Source organism: Carassius auratus, chromosome 12 (genome assembly GCF_003368295.1).
Source record: "Carassius auratus strain Wakin chromosome 12, ASM336829v1, whole genome shotgun sequence".
NCBI classification, from domain to species: Eukaryota; Metazoa; Chordata; class Actinopteri; order Cypriniformes; family Cyprinidae; genus Carassius; species Carassius auratus.
Window position 1 is genome coordinate 19,246,072 of NC_039254.1, and position 23,088 is coordinate 19,269,159.

The 23,088-nt window shown below is 40.9% G+C and overlaps 1 protein-coding gene across 5 annotated transcripts in view; it reads right to left on the minus strand.

Annotated features, from left to right (window-relative positions):
• Positions 1-1,100: 1,100 nt before the first annotated feature.
• The window catches only part of LOC113112076 (protein TANC2-like), a 45,556-nt gene continuing 23,568 nt past the window's right edge, over positions 1,101-23,088 (minus strand). For 3 of the 5 annotated variants that reach the window (XM_026277462.1, XM_026277459.1, XM_026277460.1), the window contains exons 5-24: positions 20,465-20,539; positions 18,471-18,752; positions 17,574-17,698; positions 16,025-16,256; positions 15,149-15,318; positions 13,629-14,236; positions 12,005-12,113; positions 11,806-11,928; positions 11,475-11,711; positions 10,993-11,289; positions 10,819-10,912; positions 10,215-10,348; positions 10,017-10,140; positions 9,557-9,732; positions 8,875-9,007; positions 8,044-8,046; positions 6,204-6,295; positions 5,967-6,113; positions 5,681-5,781; positions 1,101-5,357 (exon numbers count right to left, since the gene is read on the minus strand). In XM_026277462.1, coding sequence (XP_026133247.1) covers positions 3,284-5,357; positions 5,681-5,781; positions 5,967-6,113; positions 6,204-6,295; positions 8,044-8,046; positions 8,875-9,007; positions 9,557-9,732; positions 10,017-10,140; positions 10,215-10,348; positions 10,819-10,912; positions 10,993-11,289; positions 11,475-11,711; positions 11,806-11,928; positions 12,005-12,113; positions 13,629-14,236; positions 15,149-15,318; positions 16,025-16,256; positions 17,574-17,698; positions 18,471-18,752; positions 20,465-20,539 — 5,336 coding nt within the window. In that variant the 3' untranslated portion in view covers positions 1,101-3,283. The remainder of the gene's footprint in view (positions 5,358-5,680; positions 5,782-5,966; positions 6,114-6,203; positions 6,296-8,043; positions 8,047-8,874; positions 9,008-9,556; positions 9,733-10,016; positions 10,141-10,214; positions 10,349-10,818; positions 10,913-10,992; positions 11,290-11,474; positions 11,712-11,805; positions 11,929-12,004; positions 12,114-13,628; positions 14,237-15,148; positions 15,319-16,024; positions 16,257-17,573; positions 17,699-18,470; positions 18,753-20,464; positions 20,540-23,088) is intronic. The other 2 variants (XM_026277461.1, XM_026277463.1) reach the window with 1 other exon arrangement.

Genomic DNA, 23,088 nt, shown 5'->3' on the forward strand with positions numbered 1-23,088 from the left:
ACTGAACAGTAAAAATTTATATGAAATATAATTAAAATGCATTTAAAATGATCATGTACACTACCAGTCAAAAGTTTTTGAACAATATTTTAATGATTTTTCAAAGAATCCTCTTTTGTTCACCAAGCCTCTATTTATTTGATCTGAAATACAGCAAAAGTAGTACAACTTTGAAATATTAGAAAACATGTGAATCTGTGTTAAAGTGTAATGTATTTCTGTGATGCTCCGCTGTATTTTCAGCATCATTCCTCCAGTCTTCAGTGTCACATGATCTTCAGAAATCAGAATAATATGATGATAGAAACATTTCTCATTAGCAATGTTGAACACAGCTGAGAATATATTTTTTTCAGGTTTCTTTGATGAACAGAAATATAATTTATCTTACTGTAGTTCTAGACTTATATGAACATGTTTACTCTGTTTAAACACATTCAGTGTTCCTCAGAATCAGTAAAAACAATCAAATGCAAAATCAGAATATTATACAAACCTGCAATAATTAAATATGCTAAATAAGACAATTTATTTATTGCTGAATGTTGTTGATCTTTCTTCTTCTGTGGCATATTCTTCATGTGATTAGTTTGAGCAGCGCCCTCTACTGTACAGACCTGAATTTACATTTCCTTCATTCCACTTTTGGTGTGAAAGGGCATTACCTTCCATAAAAAGTAACTAAGTAACGTAATTAGTGACTTTTTTTTAGGTAGCAACGAAATATAGTAATGCATTACTTTTAAAAGTAACTTACCCCAACACTGCTTATTTGTATGTAAGAATATCTATATCATCTCTCTCTTACAGTAAGATGTAGCTGCAGTACTGTATCTGTTGTATGCCGTGTTTTTGGGATGTTTAGGCCTTTCTCAAATCTTCATCTTGGCTTACTTACCACATAAAGTCATTGCAGGTCTTCGTTCTTAAAATATCACATACTGTATACATTGCATAATTGTGCCATATAAGCATCCATTGGTGAAAGCGCGAACATGTCTAATGTAACAAACTCATCTATATATCAATAAAGTAAGTTTAGGAGCACGATCAGTTATACATTTCTTAAAGCATATAAAAATGACAAGTGACATGATAAAAACACATTCTGGTTTATTGAAGTCAGGAAATGTTGTCACAGCGCTCTGAAAGCTCACGTTTACAGACGAGAAACTCTGCTTAGCAAGCAAGTACATGGAAATCAACTCCAACTGAAAGATAAAAGAATGGGCAAACCCTTCAGAGGTAAACGTCACATCTCTCCTGCTGAGTTTGGTGGAGATTCATTTTTTCGTCAGGTGTGAAGTTTATTTCTGTTTAGTTCCTAGACATACGGCAGATACACGAATGTCTGTGTATGTCGATTTCAGAGGATAAATCATGCGTCAGGTTTTGTACAGCAATAACAGCTTGCATGAAAAACCACACTTCAGAGTCCGGTGTTCAAGTGTTATTTATTTAACTTTTCCCCAAAGTTGACCATGAGGCATTTCTCGATTCAAGCAAGTTTACACCGACAGCAATAGAAAGGTGGGTATGGTTGCCTTTAAGACAAGCTGTCTAGATATCTGTCCATATTCTGTATTGTAGAGCCACATTGAAGCTCCGCATGTTAATAATATCATATTCTGAAGCAGAGGACTTTGAAAGGAACTAGCTGAATATTGTATTTTTACACGACAAATGCACAAAATTTTCTAAATGGCAGGTTTGCTTTTCGGTGTGTGTGAAGTCACTGAACTGTGTTTGAGGCGTGAGGTTCATCACGCTGCATTTGGTGACGCGTTTGCAGATGTTGTATGCATGAACACATCTGGCCACTATATACAGCAAGTACACTGCGCTCTATAAAGGCTGTTATATACACTTTTTAAAAACATAATTTCGCTCTTTTATATTATTGTTCATTCATTTGCTTGAAAAATTAGAATTGCACCAAGGACAATAACTGCTATTTGATTTCTAGAAGTACAGCTAATCACAGGTTATATTCCAGCATCCACTGAATGTTCGTTATTAAGGATTCCCCATCCCAGATCCCCCCACTGTCATCTCCAACCCCCTCATATTCACAGTCCATATAATCCTTACAGATGAATAAAGTGCTCTCTTTCGTCATAATGTCACAGACAGACCAAAGTTACGAATAAAAGTTTTGAAGTTAAAACAAACATACTTCACTTGATATACTAATGCTTCTCTGTGACAATGCAAGGTTCCATTTCTTAGAATACTAAAGAAACTGAAAATACAGAAGAAGTTATATTACTACCTTGCAAACTCCCCTGAAACTTTGTTGCGTAGTTCCCATACTGTAGAGTTCATAAGACGTCTGTGGTGTGATACATTCCTCCACTTGAAATGTGTCTGGATTGGCACTCCACTACTTCATAAATAATTATTTCATTTTGTAAATAAAAGCTTAGTATTATCCACAAAATGCCAGGGTTACTTGAAAATCATATTACGCTTCCCATGAAAGTGCTTTGAACTAATATTATTGCCACTCTACAACTGTGAATTTTGACACAAACAATATTTCTGCTCGGGAGCCAGAATTGTAAGGTAATAAGTGTAAAGATAATAATCTCCAGACATAAACTCTGAATCATTATTTTGAAAATATCTGATACCATTTCCAAAGTCCAAATCAATAGATACAAAATTAAAGACAAAATAAACCTGACACAAAACCGCTTTAATATTTCTACACATCATATAACTTAATTATAAATATTCCTCTTTTTATGCTATAACTACAACTTAATTTTTCTGAAACGGATTTGCACTTTTTACAGTCTTGAACATTTCAACAATATGATGTCAAGAAAGCCTAGCAAATGAGTTTAGTTTGAATGAGAAGAGGGAGATCAGGATTAATTGAGAGAGGGAATGAGTTCAACACACAGTTTGTTGTGTTTCCGCTTTAGTGCTGGGAATGAAGGCAAGACACGATTCCTCTGTTGTGGAACGTCAATAAATGTGCTTTAAAATAATGTGCAGATCTTTAGAGGACATTTTTTTTTCACTCCAATGCTCCAAAAGGGGTCTGCCAGGGTATTTGTAGCCTGTCCGGCACCCAAGCTCTAAGTGTTTACCAACAGATTGAGTTGACTTAAAGTAGGCACAGGTAATTGTACACAACTTTTGTAACACAGTTTTTTTTAGTTTATTAAAAGTGTTTCTACTAGGCCGTTTCCTCTATTCAAAATACTGGCTTTAATAACCTCCACCTACACTTTCACTGTCACTCACACCTTATGCCCACCCTTTGGGGCGCCTATTAAACATTTGACTCCACGTAGGGTCTCTTTGGTTTGATGGGCGAGGTGGGACATTGTCTGGCATCGCGGGAAAGCTGGCGGTACATCTTCTCCTGGTACGCCTGTGCCACTGGCATTGTCCGTGCCACCTTAACATCCTGGTACATCGGCGCCTGGCTCACTCGCTCCAGGAAGTCTCGATCACGTGCCCCTCCATTAGCAAGCTTGCCCAGGGAAGAGGGCTGGGGCTGGACGTAGTACTCCTCCTCTAGCATGTGTCCATTCTGGGCATTATTGGTCTTATTGTAGTAGGCAATATTGCCTAGAGATGTAGGGGGGCTGTAGGAGGAGGCTGTGGATGCCTGGTGGATCAGATTCCCAGGTGACGTGGGGCTAGTGATAACCGATTCCAGAGATGACACAGGCCAGGCCCGGGAAGGCTGGTGGAGGTACTGCTGCTGAGTCCTTGCAGTCTTGTCGATGATGCCCATGAACGGAGTGTTACGGGATCGGGCGGGTTCACCCGAGTACAGTCCGCTCTGAGAGGGCGACAGGGCAGATGGCTCATCGAAGCTCCGTTCATATGCAGACTGGAGCGGGATTTCCATTTGAGCCATGGAGGAGGACGGCCTGAAGCCAGGGGCTAGATTGCAGCTGGAGCCTAAGGATATATTAACGCTAGATGGGGAGAAGCGAAGATTTACGCTCTGGGAGTGGATGAGTGGTCTGGGGGTTGGTACATGCTGTTTTAGGTCACTTGTGATGGCACTGATAGGTCTGCGCACTAGGTGCGGGATCTCCGGAGAGCCCAGCTGGCACGGTGGCAGAGCAGAAGCCGCCACTGCTCTCTCGAGCTCGTGCTTGGAGACTGGATAGTATGCCGCTGACTGACTGCGGCTTATCTGGGGGGTTTGGCTGAAGCGCATGCCTCCAGGTCCCCCTGTAGCTGAGCGGTACGCCGATGCGGGTCGCTGATGGATCTGATCTTTCCCCAAGTTTGACTCCAGGACACCAGCAGGCCCACCTCGCCCCCCATGACAGAGAGCTCCCGCACTGAGGCTAGATTGCACTTGAGACATTGACCGGCCATCCAGCGAGGGTTGGTACACCAGCCTCGGCTCTCGATCTCTGTCCCTGTCCACATCCATGGAGCTACCTTGGTACCTACTGCTAAGTGGATGCGCCAACTGGCTGTACATGCTGTTGCTGGGCTGGTTAGTGCGCACGATTTGCGCCATCGAGGGCTGCAGGCGCAAAGCCTGAACCTGGTGGTGCTGGCTGGTCTGAGAGCTCTGGGAAGGTTGCGACTGGAGCTGGAAGGACCGCTGGCTGCTCATCTTCAATAGTGGCGATTTAGGGCGGCTAGGTAAAGGATCCTGCTGGTAGCGGACTGGTGAGCCAGACTGGGAACGATACAGACACATGTTCTCGATCGGAGGGCTACCTCTGAATGGAGCCCCACGCCTAAGAGGAGATGGCGGAGGACTCTGATAGTCCATCCCCTGGTTACCTCCACTGCCAATGGGTGGAGGGCTGAAGCGGTAGGAGGACTGATTGGCCGAAGAGGTGTGTGGTGGACTCTGGCGGTAGTGGGAGTTCTGATGGGTTGGAGAGATGCATGGAGAGGTGGACTGGTAACTATGATGTGTAGGAGATGACATAGAGGAGGAGCTTGGGTGGAACTCGAAGGCATGCCCTCCAGATAGGTAGCCAGTGTCATGATGGGGTGGAGAAAGGGGTGGACTGCATATAATGGCAAGGCTTGAAGCGTTCGATCGAATGTCTGAAGCAAAACCGAAGGACACGGCCTCTAGCTCTTGTTCTAGGAATTCGTCATCCTCAAACAAGTCTTGGACGGGCTCCATGTCATCCAGTCTTGGCTCAGGAGGAGGGGTGTGATGAGGGGGCTCCTCATCTTCCTCCACCGGTAAGGGAGATGGTGGTGGGGATGGAGGAGGCTCAAGCTCTGGCTCCTCTGATTGGGTAACTTGCCTGTACTCCTCGTCCACACGCTGAAGGAGGCGCTGGATTTCACGACTGTTGGGACACAGCTTTATGGCTTCCCTCAGGTCTTCTAGTGCTTCCACGAATTGCCTATAAAGTGACAATGGAAATATTAAGCCACCAATAAATAACTTGAAGTGTGAAGCCCTGTTCACACTGCCAGCCACTTTCTCACAAGGCACTGTCCTGTAAAGATGCATGTGGGGCGTTCCTAGTGCTGTTGTTCTAATATCATTGGTAGACTTTACGTCTGGACATATCTTTAGAAAATGCTTTCACAACTTTATATATTGCTAATAAAACGGAAGTTGCCAGATCTCCACTGAAAATGAATGGGATCATAACGCTTTGTCTCTGTGTGTCTCTGGAGGTGTGAACAGGGCTCGAGGAAATAAACGATGGAGGAACCCTACCTGCTGCTACGCTTGGCTCGGGCTCTAGCATAGAATGCCTCGTAAGACTTCGGCTTCAGTTCCAGAGCCTTGCTAGCAAACTCTTCCGCCATACCAAAGTCCTGAAACCAAAAAGAGTGTATTTCATTTTTGTAATCTAGGGGTTGACATTTTATTATTTTGCACAGCTGTACTAGAAGTACACCAGCAGAATTCTCACAACATGCCTCATACTGCAGTTATTACAGCGTAACACAAGCTTTTATATTACTGTGCACTAGAATGAGAGTATTTTTGCTGTTCTCACATTCATTTTCCTCCGACAGCGAGACAAGTTCAGGAACAAAGACACTTTGAGCTCCTTAAAGGTCTTCAGTTCCTCACTTAATCCTTCTCTGGGAAATTTCTTCAGAGCGTTCTGGTAGCACTGAGCTGCCTCCTTCACTTTACCCATCTGCTGGGGAAAAGATGATTGACTGTGTAAATACACAGAGCCAGGGACTTTGTACTTGACAAATCTGCACAAACATCGAGTAAATCTGACCTTGTAGAAGCCATCTCCTTCCTCTAAAAGTTTACTCAGTAGGATAATCATGATGTCAGGTTTCGATGTCGCCATTGCCCAGGTAGCAGGACCTATGGGTAACAGGATGTTTGATGGGTCAAAATGAACAACTGGTTTGAGGGTAAAACATGTGGAGAGACGGAGGAGTGCAGAGAGCACTCAGGAGCAGTGCTGGGGGTAACACATTACAAGTAACGCAAGCTACGTAATCAGATTACTTTTTAATTAACTAGTAAAGTAAGGCATTACTTTTTTAATTTAGAAGGAAACATTGGAGAACCTTTTTCAAATAACTAACAGCAGTTACTTTGTTTCTATGTGTTGAGTGACAGCTCTGGTGTTGTCATGGTGACAGAGATCAGGAGTCAGTGCAGAGTGTTGTGTGTGTGAACATGATCTCACTGTAGTTCTAGACTTTTAGTTATTGCTGTATAGTGTTGAACTTTATTCTTCTGCGTCATATTCTTCATGTGGTTAGTTTGAGCAGTGCCCTCTACTGTACAGATGTGGATTTACATTTCCCTCGTTCCACTTTTGGTGTGAAAGGGCTCTAAGATTCGTCAAAGAATAACTTTTTTATATTAAAAACAAACAAGCAAGCCCTGCCCAGATTTAAAAAGTAACTAAAAAATAAATCACTAGATTATTTTCCATAAGTAACTAAGTAACATAATTAGTTACATTTTTTTTAGGGAAAACGCAACATTGTAATGCAATACCTTTAAAAGTAACTTTCCCCAACGCTGCTCAGGAGTCATAACACACACAGATGGAATGAGAATGCCTTCAGTTCTCATTCCCTGTAACCTTTCATTTGTAACACTTCAGTTTAAAGTGTCAGTTAAACCTGCGGCACCCAAACACAGCCACAGAACAGAACAGAGAGCTGTCCGGACGCCCGAAGGAAAGCAGGATGCACAAGCATTACCTCCTTTACACCGACTCGGCAGCGTCTGACATCCTGAGGTCAGAGGTCAGAGGTCAGGGTTTGTGAGAGCGAGGGAATGAGGATTGGGTTGTGTGAGAGTGAGATGGAGCGAGTGGCACAAGCACAGGTGGAGATGAGAGCGGTGTGTGTTTAGTTGAGTGAAAGTGTGAGCGGCAGGAAGACGAGGTGAAGAGTGATGCAGTGGCCGTGGAAGAAAGGTGAGGGGAACACAGAAAAATCAGAAGTGACTGGAGAGAAATAAGAGCTTCGGCTGAAGAATGAGAAGGTGGAGGTAAAGTCAGCTTTATCTGCCTATAAAAATGGGGAATAATTTGGCCTTAAAGCCTCTCTTTGAATGTTTTAATGATATTTAGGAGTGGACGGCAGCAAATGTTCTTCACCTGAATGAATCAAAGACTGAAGTGAGTTCTCCTGAACTTATAATCAATCAGTTAGGCCCCTTTGAATCTAAGGTACATAATCATGCAAGGAGTCTCAGAGTCATTTTGGATGCAAAGTTAAAGTTTGTTAAGCATATCGATTCTGTGGTAAGAGTTTTTTGTTTTTGTTTTTTTTCAATTAAGGAATATAGTGAAATTGAAACATTTTCTGTCTTTTAATGATTTGGAAGATGATATGCTTTTTTTTTTAATTGCAATTTACTGTAATATAGCATTTCTCATGCATCAATTTCATGCTTGCATCTGCTTCAAAATGCTGCTGCCAGGCTTTAAACTGGGACTAGGAAATCTGTAAGCACCCCTTCACTGGCTTCCAGTCAAATTTAGAATTCAGTACAAGTTAGGATTATTTGTTTTAAGGGGTTAAATGGACTGGCACCAAGTTATATTAGTGAACTTCTCCAGCAGCATACATCATCTAGGCCCTTACGATCTGTACAGAGAGAAAGAGAAACAGGTAGCGAGTGAAATCCAAGGCAAACACCACAAACATAAAGAGCACGGATCTAGAGACACACAACCAAGAGTCAGTGAAGTATGAGGAGCAGCCAAACACAAGCTGAGCTACATGAAGACACACTCACACACACACACACACACACTCACACACACACACTCACACACACACACACACACACACACACACACACACACACACACACACACACAGTACACAGGGATTTACAGTCATTTATATTCGTATAGACCAAACCAGTGAAGTTTTCCTTTTGGGGATCGTCAGTGATTTCTGCTTTTACTTTGCCTTTAAAGTTTAAGGAAACCAGCTTCAGGAGATTTGTACGTTTTCTCAACTTCTTTTCAAGTTTATACTACAAAACATTGAGAAAACTCACAAATCTCCAGAAGTGGATTGCCTTTAACTTTAACGTTATGTAGAGTTATGCAAATATTTTTTCTCCACAATTTACCAGTTCAAGAAGAAATAGTTGTATCTCAGACAAATATTGTCCTCCTAACAAACCATACAGCAATGGAGAGATGATTTATTTTTCAGATTTCAGATGATGTATAAATCCTTTATGACTGGTCTTGTGCTCCGGGGTCACATGTGCATCAAAGCACTGCATGTGCTGTATGTTTTAATCCACATTTGGAAAACCAGTCATATTCAAGTGTTTAAGCATAACTGTCTCCCTACAGGACTACATTATCCCTTTCAACAGATGGAAATTAAATTCCGATCAAGCTCAATAGGATCGAACGAGGGCTTGATGTCGGATTAGTTGGTTACATGTCATACCGATTTTGGCTCCTTTCTTCAGCAGGGCGAGCACCACAGACGTGTTTCTGCAGCCGACGGCGCGGTCCAGAGGACGCATCCCGCTGTAGTCCACATGCTCGATCACAGCCCCATGATCCGCCAGGAACTGAACCTGAGACACACCAGCAAAAAGAAGCTGTAGTTTAAATAGCTGATGTGATGCCTATATTTGAACAAATGTAACTGTATTTGGAAAAATATCTACCGGTAAAAGTAAAAACTTGGAAGCAATGCAACCAATTTGTTGGTTTTTATGAGGTGGTTGGTTATATGTACTATTGTTTGTACAGTTTGCTTGATTCTCAATATGAAAAAAAGAATATTTATTAATAAAATAGTCTAATACATTTATTTATTTATTTCTGTGTACTAGCCTGGTACACAGATTTCTATTTCGATTCATACACGATTAACTCTGTGGATGGGCTTTGGATATTTGATTATGTGCTTCAGTAGCACAACAGGCTTTCATTACAGCCGGAGCTTCTCAAAGTAAATCTAAGTCCACTGAGGGAAAGCCAAAAGTCCAGATGTGGTCAAAATCATCTGAAGGTGTGTTTTGAGTTTGGTGGATGTAGTTTGAAAGCTCTTGGGGGAATATTTAGAAAAGTTGAAGTATTTTTTAACCTAATGTTGTCAAGCGAACTGAGACCTGGCTCACCACGTCAGAGTCTCCGTAGAAGGCGGCCAGATCGAGAGGCGTTCGTCCGTTTTTATCGGCGTGGTCCGTGGCAGCTCCTCTCTCCACCAAGAAACGAACCACAGACAGATGTCCTTTCAGACAGCCCCAGCTGAGCGCCGTCAGACCCTCCTTATCCTTCAGATCCACACACGCTCCTGCACACACACACACCTCACACACCTCCATATCAGCGCTTACTGTCCTTCACCTGAGAAGAACTCAGAGCTAAACTATCAGAACAGATTCATCTTGAGAATGTCAGGTAACTGATGATGAATTCAATTGAATAGCTGTCAGCTGGTAAATTTAAGAACGTAATTAGATAATACATTTGCTACACATGTAGAAAAGTAATCAGTTACATGACTTTAACAAAGTAACTGAAAGGGTTACACTACTGTCACGTGTGTTGCAGCTCGTACAGGTGTGTGTGATGTACCCTGAGCCACGAGGAGCTCCACTGTGTCCAGGTGTCCCTCCGAAGCCGCCATCATGAGCGCAGTCCGGCCCTGTTTATCAGCCAGGTTCACGTCTGCTCCGTGTGACACCAGCAGATCCACCGTCTGCAAGAGTGTGTACAGCTGAAGCATGCAGAAACACTCTCTGGAGATGACAGACGTGTGTGTGTCTCAGTTACCTGCCAGTGGCCCTGACGCACAGAGCTGAAGAGCGGACACACTCCTCTGCGGTTGGGCTGGGTCACGGACGAGCCCTGCTCCAGCAGCATCTGACAGACGTCCAGCTTCCCTCGGCCGGCTGCAGCGGTCAGCGCTGAGGACACGAGCCGGACAGAGCGCTCAGTCACCACAGGGACAGTCTCACAACATTCTCTTTAGGGTAACAACACGTGTTTCTCACCACTAACAGAGCTCCTGGAGAGCAGTGAAAGATTTAAGCTCACGAAGGACTAGAGGAAGGGGGCGGGGCTGAGCTCGTTGCAGTGGATGATGTCATCAAGCTTATTAACTATGCACACAGTGATTGGCTGATCGTGTCTGTCAGCGATTCATTCATAGAAATATTGTAGAGCGTGATGTTATGTTGCCATATTCAAATAAAGATTTTAAAATGTCACTAATTAAACTTTTTAATTAGCCGAGAAGAATAAACGTGGCTGATATTAAGACAAAGTTTGTAATGTTGTGATTCTCCTTGTAGCTGGTTGGTTTGGTTTATGACTGATCTGATAGAGTCTATGTAGGAAGCTCAGTAGACTTTGAACACAGTTATTGACCCTCTACCTGTCTCGCCCCACAGGGTGTCATAGCTGTTCATCTGGGCACGAGGAGTGTCCTCTTCATCCCCGTCAGGCAAGTCCAAGAGATAAGACACAACCTGAGAGACACAGACACAGTTAGCAGGACCACAAAATGTAATAGATTTCTGTGAGTTTGTGGGTGATCTGAGGCCGGTACCTCAGTGTGACCCATGCTGGCTGCTGCTGTAAAGGCCTGCTGCACTGCCACACTCTTGCTGAAGCTCGCAGGCTCCCGAGACGTCTGCTGCGGAGTCTGAGCGTCCGCTTGTGTCTGCTGTTCAGACTCCTGCTGCTGTGACTCTGGGGGCGTGGCTCGTGTGGGGGAGGGCGTGGCCTGTGACTCAGTGGGGGAGGGGCCCCAGTCACTCTGAAGGAGAAACTTCATCACCTCCAGATGTCCTCGGAGAGCAGCATGCACTAGAGCACATTGACCGAGCTTGTCCAGGTGGTCGAGCTGTGGAGAGGATATCATTCATCAAATATGCCCAAATAAAAGCTCCAGTCTGATTGACTGGATGATGCTAATTCTGTGAATCATGCATGGATTCCATCAGTCATTTAGTAATACTGATATACTATCTGATTGCTCTCAGTCTCAGAAACCCAAGTGCATGTATTGTGCAGCGTGATTCCTCGTACCTTTGCTCCCCTCTTGCACAGGGCAGTGACGATGGCCAGGTGTCCGGCGGCGGAGGCGTAGCCCAGCGGAGTGAGGCCGCTCTCAGATGCAGAGTCCACACTGACGCCGTTCTCCAGCAGCAGGTGCACCATCTCCGAGTAGCCCAGGTGAGCGTGCACACACAGCAGCGGAGCGTTGTTTAACACCTCCGTACGGTAATTCACATTAGCGCCGCCCAGAATCAGCAGCCGGGACACCTACAGAGCATGCACGTGAGAAATAAACCTAATGCTGCAGAGCCAGAAAATAATACACGGTTGATTTTTTGTCCAGGGTAGAGTGGAGAAGCACCTTAATGTTGGGTGTGTAAAGGTTTCTGAGCGACGCCAGAGCTGTGGATAAACTCTCGGTGCTGTATGACACCCACAGCCCTTGCAGGACGGATGAAGAAACCCCAACCTTCTTACTCAGTCCCTACAGCACCACACACAAGAAGCTTTAATGCATGAAATCTCAGATAATGATGGCGATCTGTGTACAACACTCTTACCTTGAATATGTGTGCTTTCAGGATATGGTGACCCAGCTCAATCGTCTGCTGTCTGTTGAGTCTGTTTTCTTGTCTGGACAACCAGAAAGCCAGAAGCGTGTGGCCATTCCTTTAAAAAACAAAACCAATGTGTAAGAAATGAGAAAATCTTCAAGCGACAGCTTTGTGTTAAACTAGACCTGTCATCATATTTCCCTCTCAGATTTAATAGAAAACCTTGAATATGTGTAGCTTTCATGTACAGTATTTGGAACTGTGACACATTGCTTCATTGCTCTGTTGTCAGCTGCTCTGGGTAACTGAATCTGCTAAATGCATAAATGTAACAAAAATCTTAATTATAAAATTAAGAGGCTGTCACAGTTTTTTTTTTTTTTTTTTTTTTTTTTTTGTGAGTAATACTGATATACTATTCTATTTTTAGAAATTAGAAATTAGAATTAGAAATTAGAAATTTTCACTAAATAGGCCTTTTAGTTAAGTTTTAGTTATTTTAGTACCTGAATTAGGAACTTAATACATGGTATAATGCATTATAATTTTTCTTAATGTGCAGAAATGTCTAGAAATACATTATATCATGTTGTAAATAATTATAAACAAATTTAAAATGCATAGTGTAAGTGTTATTATAGATTAGCTGGTAATTATGCATAATTAGTGTATTAAACATTTTTTTTTTATAATGCATTATACCTCAAGGCTTTATGTAGAGTGTTACCAAAATATGTGTAACATCTTTTTGTTTTTTTGTTTTTTTTTCAAGAAATGATTTATATATATATATGCTTTTAATTTAACAATCAAAACCCTGGCATCTCTTCATGTATAGATCTCACTAGCTCCGGCACGTTTCAGCACAATATATTTTTACAGTCTCTCTCTGAGCACTGTATTATTGTATGAGCAAAATTAAATATCGTTTGAACTCATATCTATTGACATGTTCGTGCATAAACCAATTTTTACACCTACGAATGTACATATTAAATAAAACATTTCTTGAGTATTTCAACTTTCAGTTTTCCTGTTTTCAATAAAGATTTTGAGATGTGGGTCATACAGTGGTTTATTAGAGCAGGTCTTAAATGTGACCCTGGACCACAAAACCAGTCATAAGAGTCCGTTTCTGTTTTCCATTGATGTGTGGTTTGTTCGGAGGACAATATCTGTCTGAGATACAACTATTTGAAAATCTGGAATCTGAGGGAGCAAAAAAAATCTAAATATTGAGAAAATCATCTTTAAAGTTGTTCAGATGAAGTTCTCAGCAATGCATATTACTAATCAAACATAACTTTTGATATATTTCCGGAAGGAAGTTTACAAAATATCTTCATGGAACATTATCTTTACTGAATATCCTAATGATTTTTGGCATAAAAGAGAAATGTCTAATTGTGACTCATACACTGTGTTGTTGTGTATTTCTACAGATACACCCCAGAGACTCAAGACTGCTTGTGTGCTGCAGGGACACATATCTGACTTTAAAAATGCTGGTTTGCTGCTTTTAGATGGTTGAGTTAATCTAAGTGCTCCAAAGCATCGTAGTCTGTGGTGAACAGAAGCGTTTGTTGGTTCGTTCTGTTTCACGACACAGAGCCAGTGCTTTCCGTCAGACCTGAGATCGCAGAGGAACTTGGTCTTCTCTCCCTCCTCTCTCCATATGAGCCACTCTCTGAAGGACGGGTGCACAAACATGCGTGTCCCATCCCGTCTCTTGACCAGGAACACCGACAGGTTCTCCATCCTCTGCTGGAAGTCGTCCCAGTCCAGCGCTCCCTGCACCGAGCCGCTGTTGATGGCCTGGTAGATCTGCTCATCGCTGAGAGGATGCAGTGAAGCCAGGGCCAGGTTGAGCAGCGGCAGGGCCCTGTCGAAGGACGACTGCGTGGGGAAGCGCATGTTACACTGCAGGAGGTAGACCTCGGCTAGACTGACCGGCACCACCTTGTAGTTGGAGCTCTTGAGCACCAGATAGCCGCGCTCGATCAGGTCAAAGGTGAGCTTCAGGTAGAGCAAGCAGCCCTGGCTGAGGGTCTTGAGGTGTGAGCTCAGCTTGCTGAAGCTGGTGTTGTCCATCTTGCCGTTGAGGGAGATGTTGTTCTGGATCTCTGCGCTGCTGTGGATGCGCTGGAGGATGTAGCTCTGCAGGTCGTGGTCGATGGCGTCGTGTTCCTCCAGAGCGTCCAGAGAGATCCGGTGGAAGGCCAGAGGTTTGGTGATCTCCTGCCAAGAAGGAAGGAGTTTAGTACATAGGAAATAATCTTTGGGAACACTTTATTGTGATGATCCCATTTGAGCGTTCTGTTGACGACGAGCAACATTGCACCTACACACCAACAAACTCTCGTCAGTAGACTTATTAATATCAGAGAAATCTTTATTGTGATGGTGAATAGAAGTTATTTTTCAAATATGTCAACTTATTTTAACCCTTAACCTACCAGTCTACTAATATATTCCAATGAGAAGTCAATAGAATGTGTTAAAGGGACCATCAATATAAAGTCAATGAAACCATGTTATCTTAATAGTGCAACCAAGTTACTAAAAGAAACATGTATTATAACTATTTAAAATTCATCATTTCATGTCAGCAAAAAAGATTTCTAACTGTAAACTCTTTAAATGAAGGTTCCTATGTGTAGACACCAGGGTCAGATGTTAACAGGGGTCCGAGTCAAAACTGTCACTGAAACACATTTCTATTTCCTTTATTTCTAAGATCTGTAAAAAATTTGGGATCAGTAAAATTGTATCATTAAATTGATCAAAAGTGACAGAACAGACATTTATAATGTTACAAAAGATTTGTATTTCAAATAAGTGCTGCTCTTTTCAACTTTTTATTGATCTGTGAATCCTGAAAATAAAATGTATCACAGTTTTCATCAGCACAACTGTGTTCAACACTGATAATAATCAGAAATGTTTCTCGAGCAGTAAATCATCATATTATTCTGATTTCTGAAGATCATGTGACACTGAAGACTGGAGGAATGATGCTGAAAATACAGCGGAGCATCACAGAAATACATTACACTTTAACACAGATTCACTCAGAAAACAGATGTTTTAAATTGTAATAATATTTCACATTTTGTGCAGTTTTTACTGTATTTTTGATCAAAGCGATACCTGCATGGAGGTCCTGACCGTCACCAGCAGCTTGAGCCAGACGGGGAACCTCTTGATGGTTTTACAGAGGAAAGACACAATGGTGTCACCGTAGTCTGGTTTGTGGAACTCAGCCTCATTCAGACCATCGATGAGGATGATGAGGTCTTCATCTGGACTGATCTTCCTCTCTGAAGATAAACAACAATCAACAAACTTTAACACATGCATTCAGTCTTTTGAATTATTTTACTTTCTTATAACAGAATTACAGTTTTTGCTGAAAATATCTTCACTCTCAGTTCATCAGAGATCAGGATAAGTTTGTTTCTTCATCAGATTTGTAGAAATTGTATGAGTGTCTCACCAATGGATGCTCTGCAGTGAATGGGTGCCGTCAGAATGAGAGTAAATAATATCACTTCCACCAGTGAAAAGTGCATCATCTGTTGTTTCTCAGATCTAAATCCAGACACATATTAGTTTAGATCTGTTTAAACGCTGCTTGATCTGTGCAGATTTCTCTCCTGATTCAGACCAGAACACTTGTTCACTGGAGGAAGTGTTATTCTGGATTATAGACTCTATGTGTTTGAGTTAAAATCATCTTAATGCTGGATGTGTTTCAGGTTTTGTCTTCTCCAGATGTTCACTGATGGACTGGAGTGCTGTGGATTATTGTGATGTTTTTATCAGACTCTCATTCTGACGGCACCCATTCACTGCAGAGCATCCACTGATGAGACACTGATGCAGTGCTACACTTCAATAAACCTGATGAAGAAACACACTCATCCTGATCTCAGATGAACTGAGGGTGAGGATATTTTCAGCAGTTTACATTTTTGGCTGAACCTTTCACAACAACACACTCTTGATAGTTTGTTTATAACGTGCCTTTATAAAGTGTGTCCAGGGGTTCTAGCACGCCTCGTCTGAAGGCAGCGGGGGGATCCTGGACGCAGGATCGCAGACTGAGCGTGCTCTGAATGTGCGGCTCCTTCAGCAGAAGCTCTCTGTATGCGGCCAGCTGCGGCGAGCGACACAGAAGCGCTGCCACATTGTGCACAAACTCCGGCACCAGACAGGTGTATGCATTATCTGCCTGACAGTAGTGATACGCCACGACCTGCAGGGGGCGGACAAGAGGAGCACAGCTCAGACAAACACCGGAGGGCAGGTTATATGATGATCTAGGGCCAGTTTACTGTAATTATAAACTATACGTATAATACTGATGTGCACATTATGATGTGGAACAACAATCCCTAAATGAGGAGAGGAAAAACAATCTGCTGTGGCTGTATAGTGCGTCTCTATTTGTCCCCTGAGAGGTTTGAGTGGCACAGTGCTAAATTGCAAACTTATTTCCCTTCACTTGGAATTTGGCAAGACTTTGTCATTAGTTTCTGTGGGACACCCATCTCTGAGACAAGTACACATAACTGGTTCCATTAAAGAAGTAATTAGCTTAATTAGCTGCTTTAAAACATGATTCGAAGGGCAACACATCTTCTGAAGTTGCCTCAGTTTTGAGGATCATGCAGCAGAGGTAGTGCCTACTCAATAAAGAAATAAATAAAACAAACAAACTGAGTAAAACAAATCTGCATATTATATCAAACCTTTTTTTTTCAAGACAACACATTCATGTTACAAACAAATACAAACATTAATCTAATTAAACACAAAAAGTGAATTAAAACTATTTTTCACTCATATTATTCACACCATTCAGACAATTAACACACAGCTTAGTGATCAAGTTTGGCTAAAACATAACTCACAACGTTCTGACCTACTATGGTGTAAAATAAAATAAAATAATCTGTTATTTCCAAATGCTGTTCCTGTGTCTCTGCATGATCATTCAGACTGATGAGAAAACGACTTACAGAAGCAAGAAGAACACACACAGACACATCCCCTCGAGCTCCACACACTCCTGAAGCTCTGTTAATGAGGTGTGATGGTGTAACGGGGAAACACTGAGTGTGAATACACACATCACATCCCATCACATCACATCACAGCCCAGCGCAGGACACCACGGAGACATCAGGCGCAGACAGAGACCATCAGCTAGACTAGAAGACCAATTCACTCACACAAATGTTTTCAAAGGACTTTAACCGTCCAGAAAGAGAGAGTTGATTATTAATGCAGTGACTTAACTAGATCTAACAACATTGTAAGGAAATTGCTTTCTGCCTGAATAAATATTTAATGAGGCTCACTGGCAAACTTACTTCTCTTTTTTAAACATATCTGCATAATGCAATAGCTGAGACAGCAAGCCTGCACAGGTTCAGACAGCCTTCTGTGCGAGCAGAAGCAATTCTACCAGTCAACAGCATCTATTGTGAGGAGACTGATGTGTGTGTGTGTGTGTGTGTGTGTGTGTGTGTGTGTGTGTGTGTGTGTGTGTGAGTGTGTGTGTGTGTACCTGTGATGCAAGCCTCCTCATGGCCTCCTCCTGCCTCCTCCTCATTTCTGGAGTTCCAGGGCAGCTTCCTCCTCCCAGTGCACCATGGGAAGTCTGCGGCTGTGTGAGAGGGATGTCATCTCCATCTGACCACACACATGCAAACAATCAAATACACTCAGTCCAGGCTCATTGGGAAAACATGCCTGCCCTGTTGTGTGTATTGCAGCAGTTCTTAACTGAAATGTCCAGTGAGTCGAACTAAAAGATTAATGCTCTGTCACTTTTGGAAATAGCGTACCTTCTACACTAAACCTAACTGAGAGAGTTTACTAAAGCAAACATAAGATAAAAGATGCATTTGCTGAAGCAGTTGTGTCATTTTATCTTGCTTTCACAAGTCTTTGAGCTCTTTTGACTGGTTTCATACTCTTTTCATCACAAGTTCAATGCTGTACCGGGTGTGATACCGAGCAAGTTTACTATGTAAGAAAAGCCAAATATATGGAGCTTTTATGTGATGCAAACATCAAATTTTATTATTTTACAAATAATGCACTGTGGTAAAAATATTTTGGGGCCATATACTACTATTTTACACTTAAAATTGTGCAAAAATAAGCCTTTATTAATTAATAATCTGCACCATTTATTATAATTTGTGTAAAAAGTAATGAATGTTGGTGTTTTACTGCCACTAGTGTTCCTTCAGCTGGAAACTGCAGTGAACTGAAGGAACAAGTTTTTTTTCTAGAAATGTAGACAGAGGTATTTGTTTCAAAGCACCCATGTTGATTATATTCTATTTATTATTGTGCGACAGAGAAAGTCACACAGTAAACGAGCTCTCGAAGAGTAGACTGCAGCACATGTGTAGTTTGGTCAGGACACCCTGCAGAAGTGATGTAACAGGCTCACGTTTCGGCGACCCCTGTGGGCTCTCGGAGGCGATCTGTCGCATGCGGTTTCCATGGCAGCTGAGAGCCACGAGGCGCGAGATGATGGCAGTTTTGCCGAAGCCGATGCCGCCCACCAGGACCACGCCGTGATTGGTGGAGGAGTGGGCGGGGCGCAGGTAGGCGTCGACCTCCTGGAAGAGCCAATCACGTCCTGTGAACACAGAGTCCATGGTGATGCTGGGCACCTCGAAGAGCAGCGGCTTCAGAGCGATGTCCTGCAGTCTGTACGGAGCGAAGGGCCCTGGGGGGTGCACAGAGAACACAACCAGCGGTGAGAAGAAAACACACATCCTCTAAAACACACCAAACAGACACACACACACTCACAGGGAACACACAACCAGCGGTGAGAAGGAAACACACATCCTCTAAAACACACCAAACAGACACACACATACCAACGGCACTATGGTTTTAGGGTGAACTGAAGAATTAACAATGAGAAAAATCAATACAATGTATAAAACACATGGTTTAATTACTAAAAGTTACTAAATTGTTAATATTTTATACATTTATTTGATTAACACACATTTTGATGATTAAATGTCATTATGATAGAAGTTCTATAATTGTTCAAGATAGTAATTGTTATATTATGCTTATATACATATGTAAAATGTAAAATAAATAACGGAAAAAAAAAATTATACAACTTTTTTTTTTTTTTACCTAAGAGAAATTACATTAATTACAAAAATATTTCATAGGGCCCCACATATCCACACATGCTGTTAAAAACTGTTAAATATTATTATTAATTTATTTCTGTGATGCTCCACTGTATTTTCAGCATCATTCCTCCAGTCTTCAGTGTCACATGATCTTCAGAAATCATGAAAATATGATGATTTACTGCTCAAGACACATTTCTGATTATTATCAAATGAGTATTGACTGGTAAGAGAAGCATCCCAGTGATTTTAGCAATTTTAGCGTATGATACAGTGTTAGGAAGGACTGTATTTGACACACACCTGAAGACCCTGTGGATGACTGGCCGGATCTGCTCGACTCGAGTGATCAGTGATGGAGAGATGCTAGCTAACAGATGCTAATCATGATGACTAGTACTGCGTGTGTAGAACAGAGCGTGACGCACAGGAAGCTGCTGCACTCATGTTACTCTACAGGAGGGTGTTGAGTTAAGCTCTGTAGACTTGCCTTAAATGTTTGCTGTTAAAATAGGCCACTCTTTGTTTTTTAATGCTTCTTTGAGTAATACATATATATATATATATATATATATATATATATATATATATATATATATAAAATGTATGTCATATTTGTGTGTGTGTTAGTGAATGAGTGTGAGTGAGTGTGTGTGTGTGTGTGTGTGTGTGCGAGTGAGTGTGTGTTTGTTTGTCTGTGTGTGAGTGTGTGTGTTTGTGTGTGTGTGTGTGTGTGAGTGAGTGAGTGAGTGAGTGAGTGAGTGAGTGAGTGAGTGTGTGTTTGTGTGTGTGTGTGAGTGAGTGAGTTTGTGAGTGTGTGTTTGTGTGTGTGTGTTTGTGTGTGTGTGTGTGTGTGTGTCTGGGGAAAGGATTTGAGTTCCCGGTCTCCTACACACTCTGCTGGAGATTTCTGTATTAGTTACAAATCAAATGAATGTGTTTGTGTGCACAATTACTAGATTTAATATTTTTAACATCAATAAAATCCAGTTGTGATACATTTTAATGGAATATAGTTTTCCCAAAGCAAGCAATATTTTAACCATGTTCATAGTTCATAACTGAGTAAACAGATTTATGTTGATTCGAAATGCATTTTGAAAGCATGATTATTTAAATAATGAAATAACTAATAATGAATGTAAATATTTCATGAAAATAATTAATGATAAACTATGCCAAATGGATGTAAATGTTAAAGGCAGTTGAAGTATGTAAATGTTAAACTGAGGTGTAAATGTGTTGAGTGACACCGAGAGCAGATGAGGATCAGCTTCACCTCGCAGCTCTGTGTTCTGACGCATCATTCTCAGCGGAGCGTGTCTCTGCTCCTCCAGGTGAGTCCAGCTGCTGGCTGATGGGACACAAACACAGCACTCCAGCTCATCAACACACAACACTCATTTATTTATTCAACACACATACTTGTTCACTAAAATCTCCAGAAATCATACCTGTACATACAAAAGGTCAATTTTGTTTTTTTAGTTTTGCTGTTTTGTACATTGTCTGTTTTGTATATTTCTATATTATTCTTTTTATTATCTGAGTCTTGTCTTTATCTGATGCATTAGTGTTACTACTGTTTACCCTTTGACCTGGAAACAGACATCAGAAAATAGACGCATTGCTATTTTCCATCTTATTGGGACTCAAATACACTTTCATGATTTATTTCATTTCTTTTTATTCTAAACTTGATTCTTATATTAATGTTTGTATCCCACAGGATACTTCACTGTTTTGGGGGAATAAATGAACTGAAAACAGAGCAACGTTGATACAAAAGATGATACATAACAGATTATTGATGACAAGAAAGCCTTTAAAAATAAAATAAAGTAAAAAATAAAGTTTACATTAAAGATAATGTTATGATCTACTGTTTTTATTTATACGTAATATATATTATTAAAAGTATGTTGAACTCTAAAAGTTATGTTTCAAATTTGAAGTTGATATCACAAAAAAATATGGTTCCTGTAAGATTTTGTTTGGGCGCTATACCAAACATCACCACTGGGTGACACCCAAACTCTATTGAATTCTTCGATGCAATTTTCTGTCACAAATTTAACCTTTTTCTGTCACAATATCACCTCTTAATTTTAAAAGGAATTAAAAAACAAAAACTTTGAGCACATTCCAAAAGGCCGTAACACTTTATTTTGATCGGCCACTTTAGACATTCGTTAACTCGCAGTTCTGAGACTTTACTTCTTAAATACTTTATACCAGAAATACCTTTTTACTTTTTTATTCCAAGGAAGAAATTGGTTTTAAAGTAGCTCTAGAGAAAACACTTGTACAAATAAATAAAAACAATAAATAAAATGAGAGCGTTAAGGTAACAAATATGAAGTTTTGACATGAAAACCAATGGTGTTTGACGTTATTAATACCCAACCTGTGCATCACAGAGCATCCGAGAGCACATTTTTGGAGAGGCAGGTGTTATTTTCAGCTCGATGGTTATTTCTGACAAGGATGACATATTCCACAGAGCTCAAGGAGTCTTCTCAGAATGACTTTGTGTGAGTGGACGTCTCATTGTGAGTGTATCAGATGAAATAAAAAGGGGGGAAAAATCACGTTGAAATAGATTTTGGGTGTGCTTCTGTGTGTTATAATCATGTGTGCTTGTGTGTGTATGACAAGACAGCCTTGTTCTGAGATAATACGCTTAAAATTGAGTTTGAGTGTGTGAAGACGTGTGTGTGTGTGTGTGTGTGTGTGTGTGCGGAGCCACAGCTGCATCTTATTCCACAAAGCCGCAGGTGAACAAATCCGAGGTTCTTCTCACAGAAAGATGGGAAAACAAGCAATTACAGCAGCTTTCCAATAGAGTTAAAGACACTCTGTTCTCACGAGGAGCTTCTAGTGCATTAAAGTGAAGCTGAGTCAGGCTGAGCTGCCCTTCCTGGACCAATCTCAGTCTTGTTACGCAACACGGGGAATACAAATGATTCCAGCCAAACAACACCGCCTGACTTTGTTCAGTGTGAGATAAAGGGCTAGTTCACACAAAAATGAAGGTTTTGTCATCTTTTAATCATCTTCATGCTATTCCCAAACCATATGACTTTATTTTTTCTAAGGAACACAAAAGATAAATGTCAGGTAGAAAGCCCTGTCTGCTCGTTTCTAAAATAAATAAATGTGGACAAGCACAGTCAAGCTCCAGAAAGGTTATTATTGTTAACCTGTTATTGTTAAAACTGTTTATTACAAATATTTTAATGATTAAAATAAATCTCAAACAAATTATAAATATTAGATGAATTATGTATATATATATATATTAGGGCTGTCGCGATATACCGGTATTGACGGTAACCGTGATATTCAAATACACAATTATCGATATTGTGTTGATTTAGTGTATGAGGATATACCGGTATTAGTGATAACCGCAATATTAAAAATGGACAGTTCTCTTATGATGACACCACATGTAAAGAGTTGGTAACAGTACCAGGTTGAGTGCCCAGGGGGCAGTATCGTGCTTTAACTCTGACACATGTCACACAAGAAGAAGACTCTGAGGAGAGCTGTGTTCATCAGAGTAAGTTCTTATTATTTTACTAGTCATAGACTGGGAAATATTATATAACCTATTAACACATAACACCTATATATCTCTTTTTAAAGTAAAGATAAAATAAATACAAGAAAATAAAGAAAATATAATAAACTAATACACTAATTAATAAACAGACATGTCTTGGTAACTTACTGAAATAAGTTAAATTCGAAGCAGTAAAATTACTGGTAAAAAATATATATATTTTTTTTTTCCAGGAGTCTTGAACAGCATTTATTTTAAACATATTTTTTGTAACAATTAAAAAAGTATTTACTGTCATACAATGAGTTTATTGCATCCTTGCTGGATAATTTCTT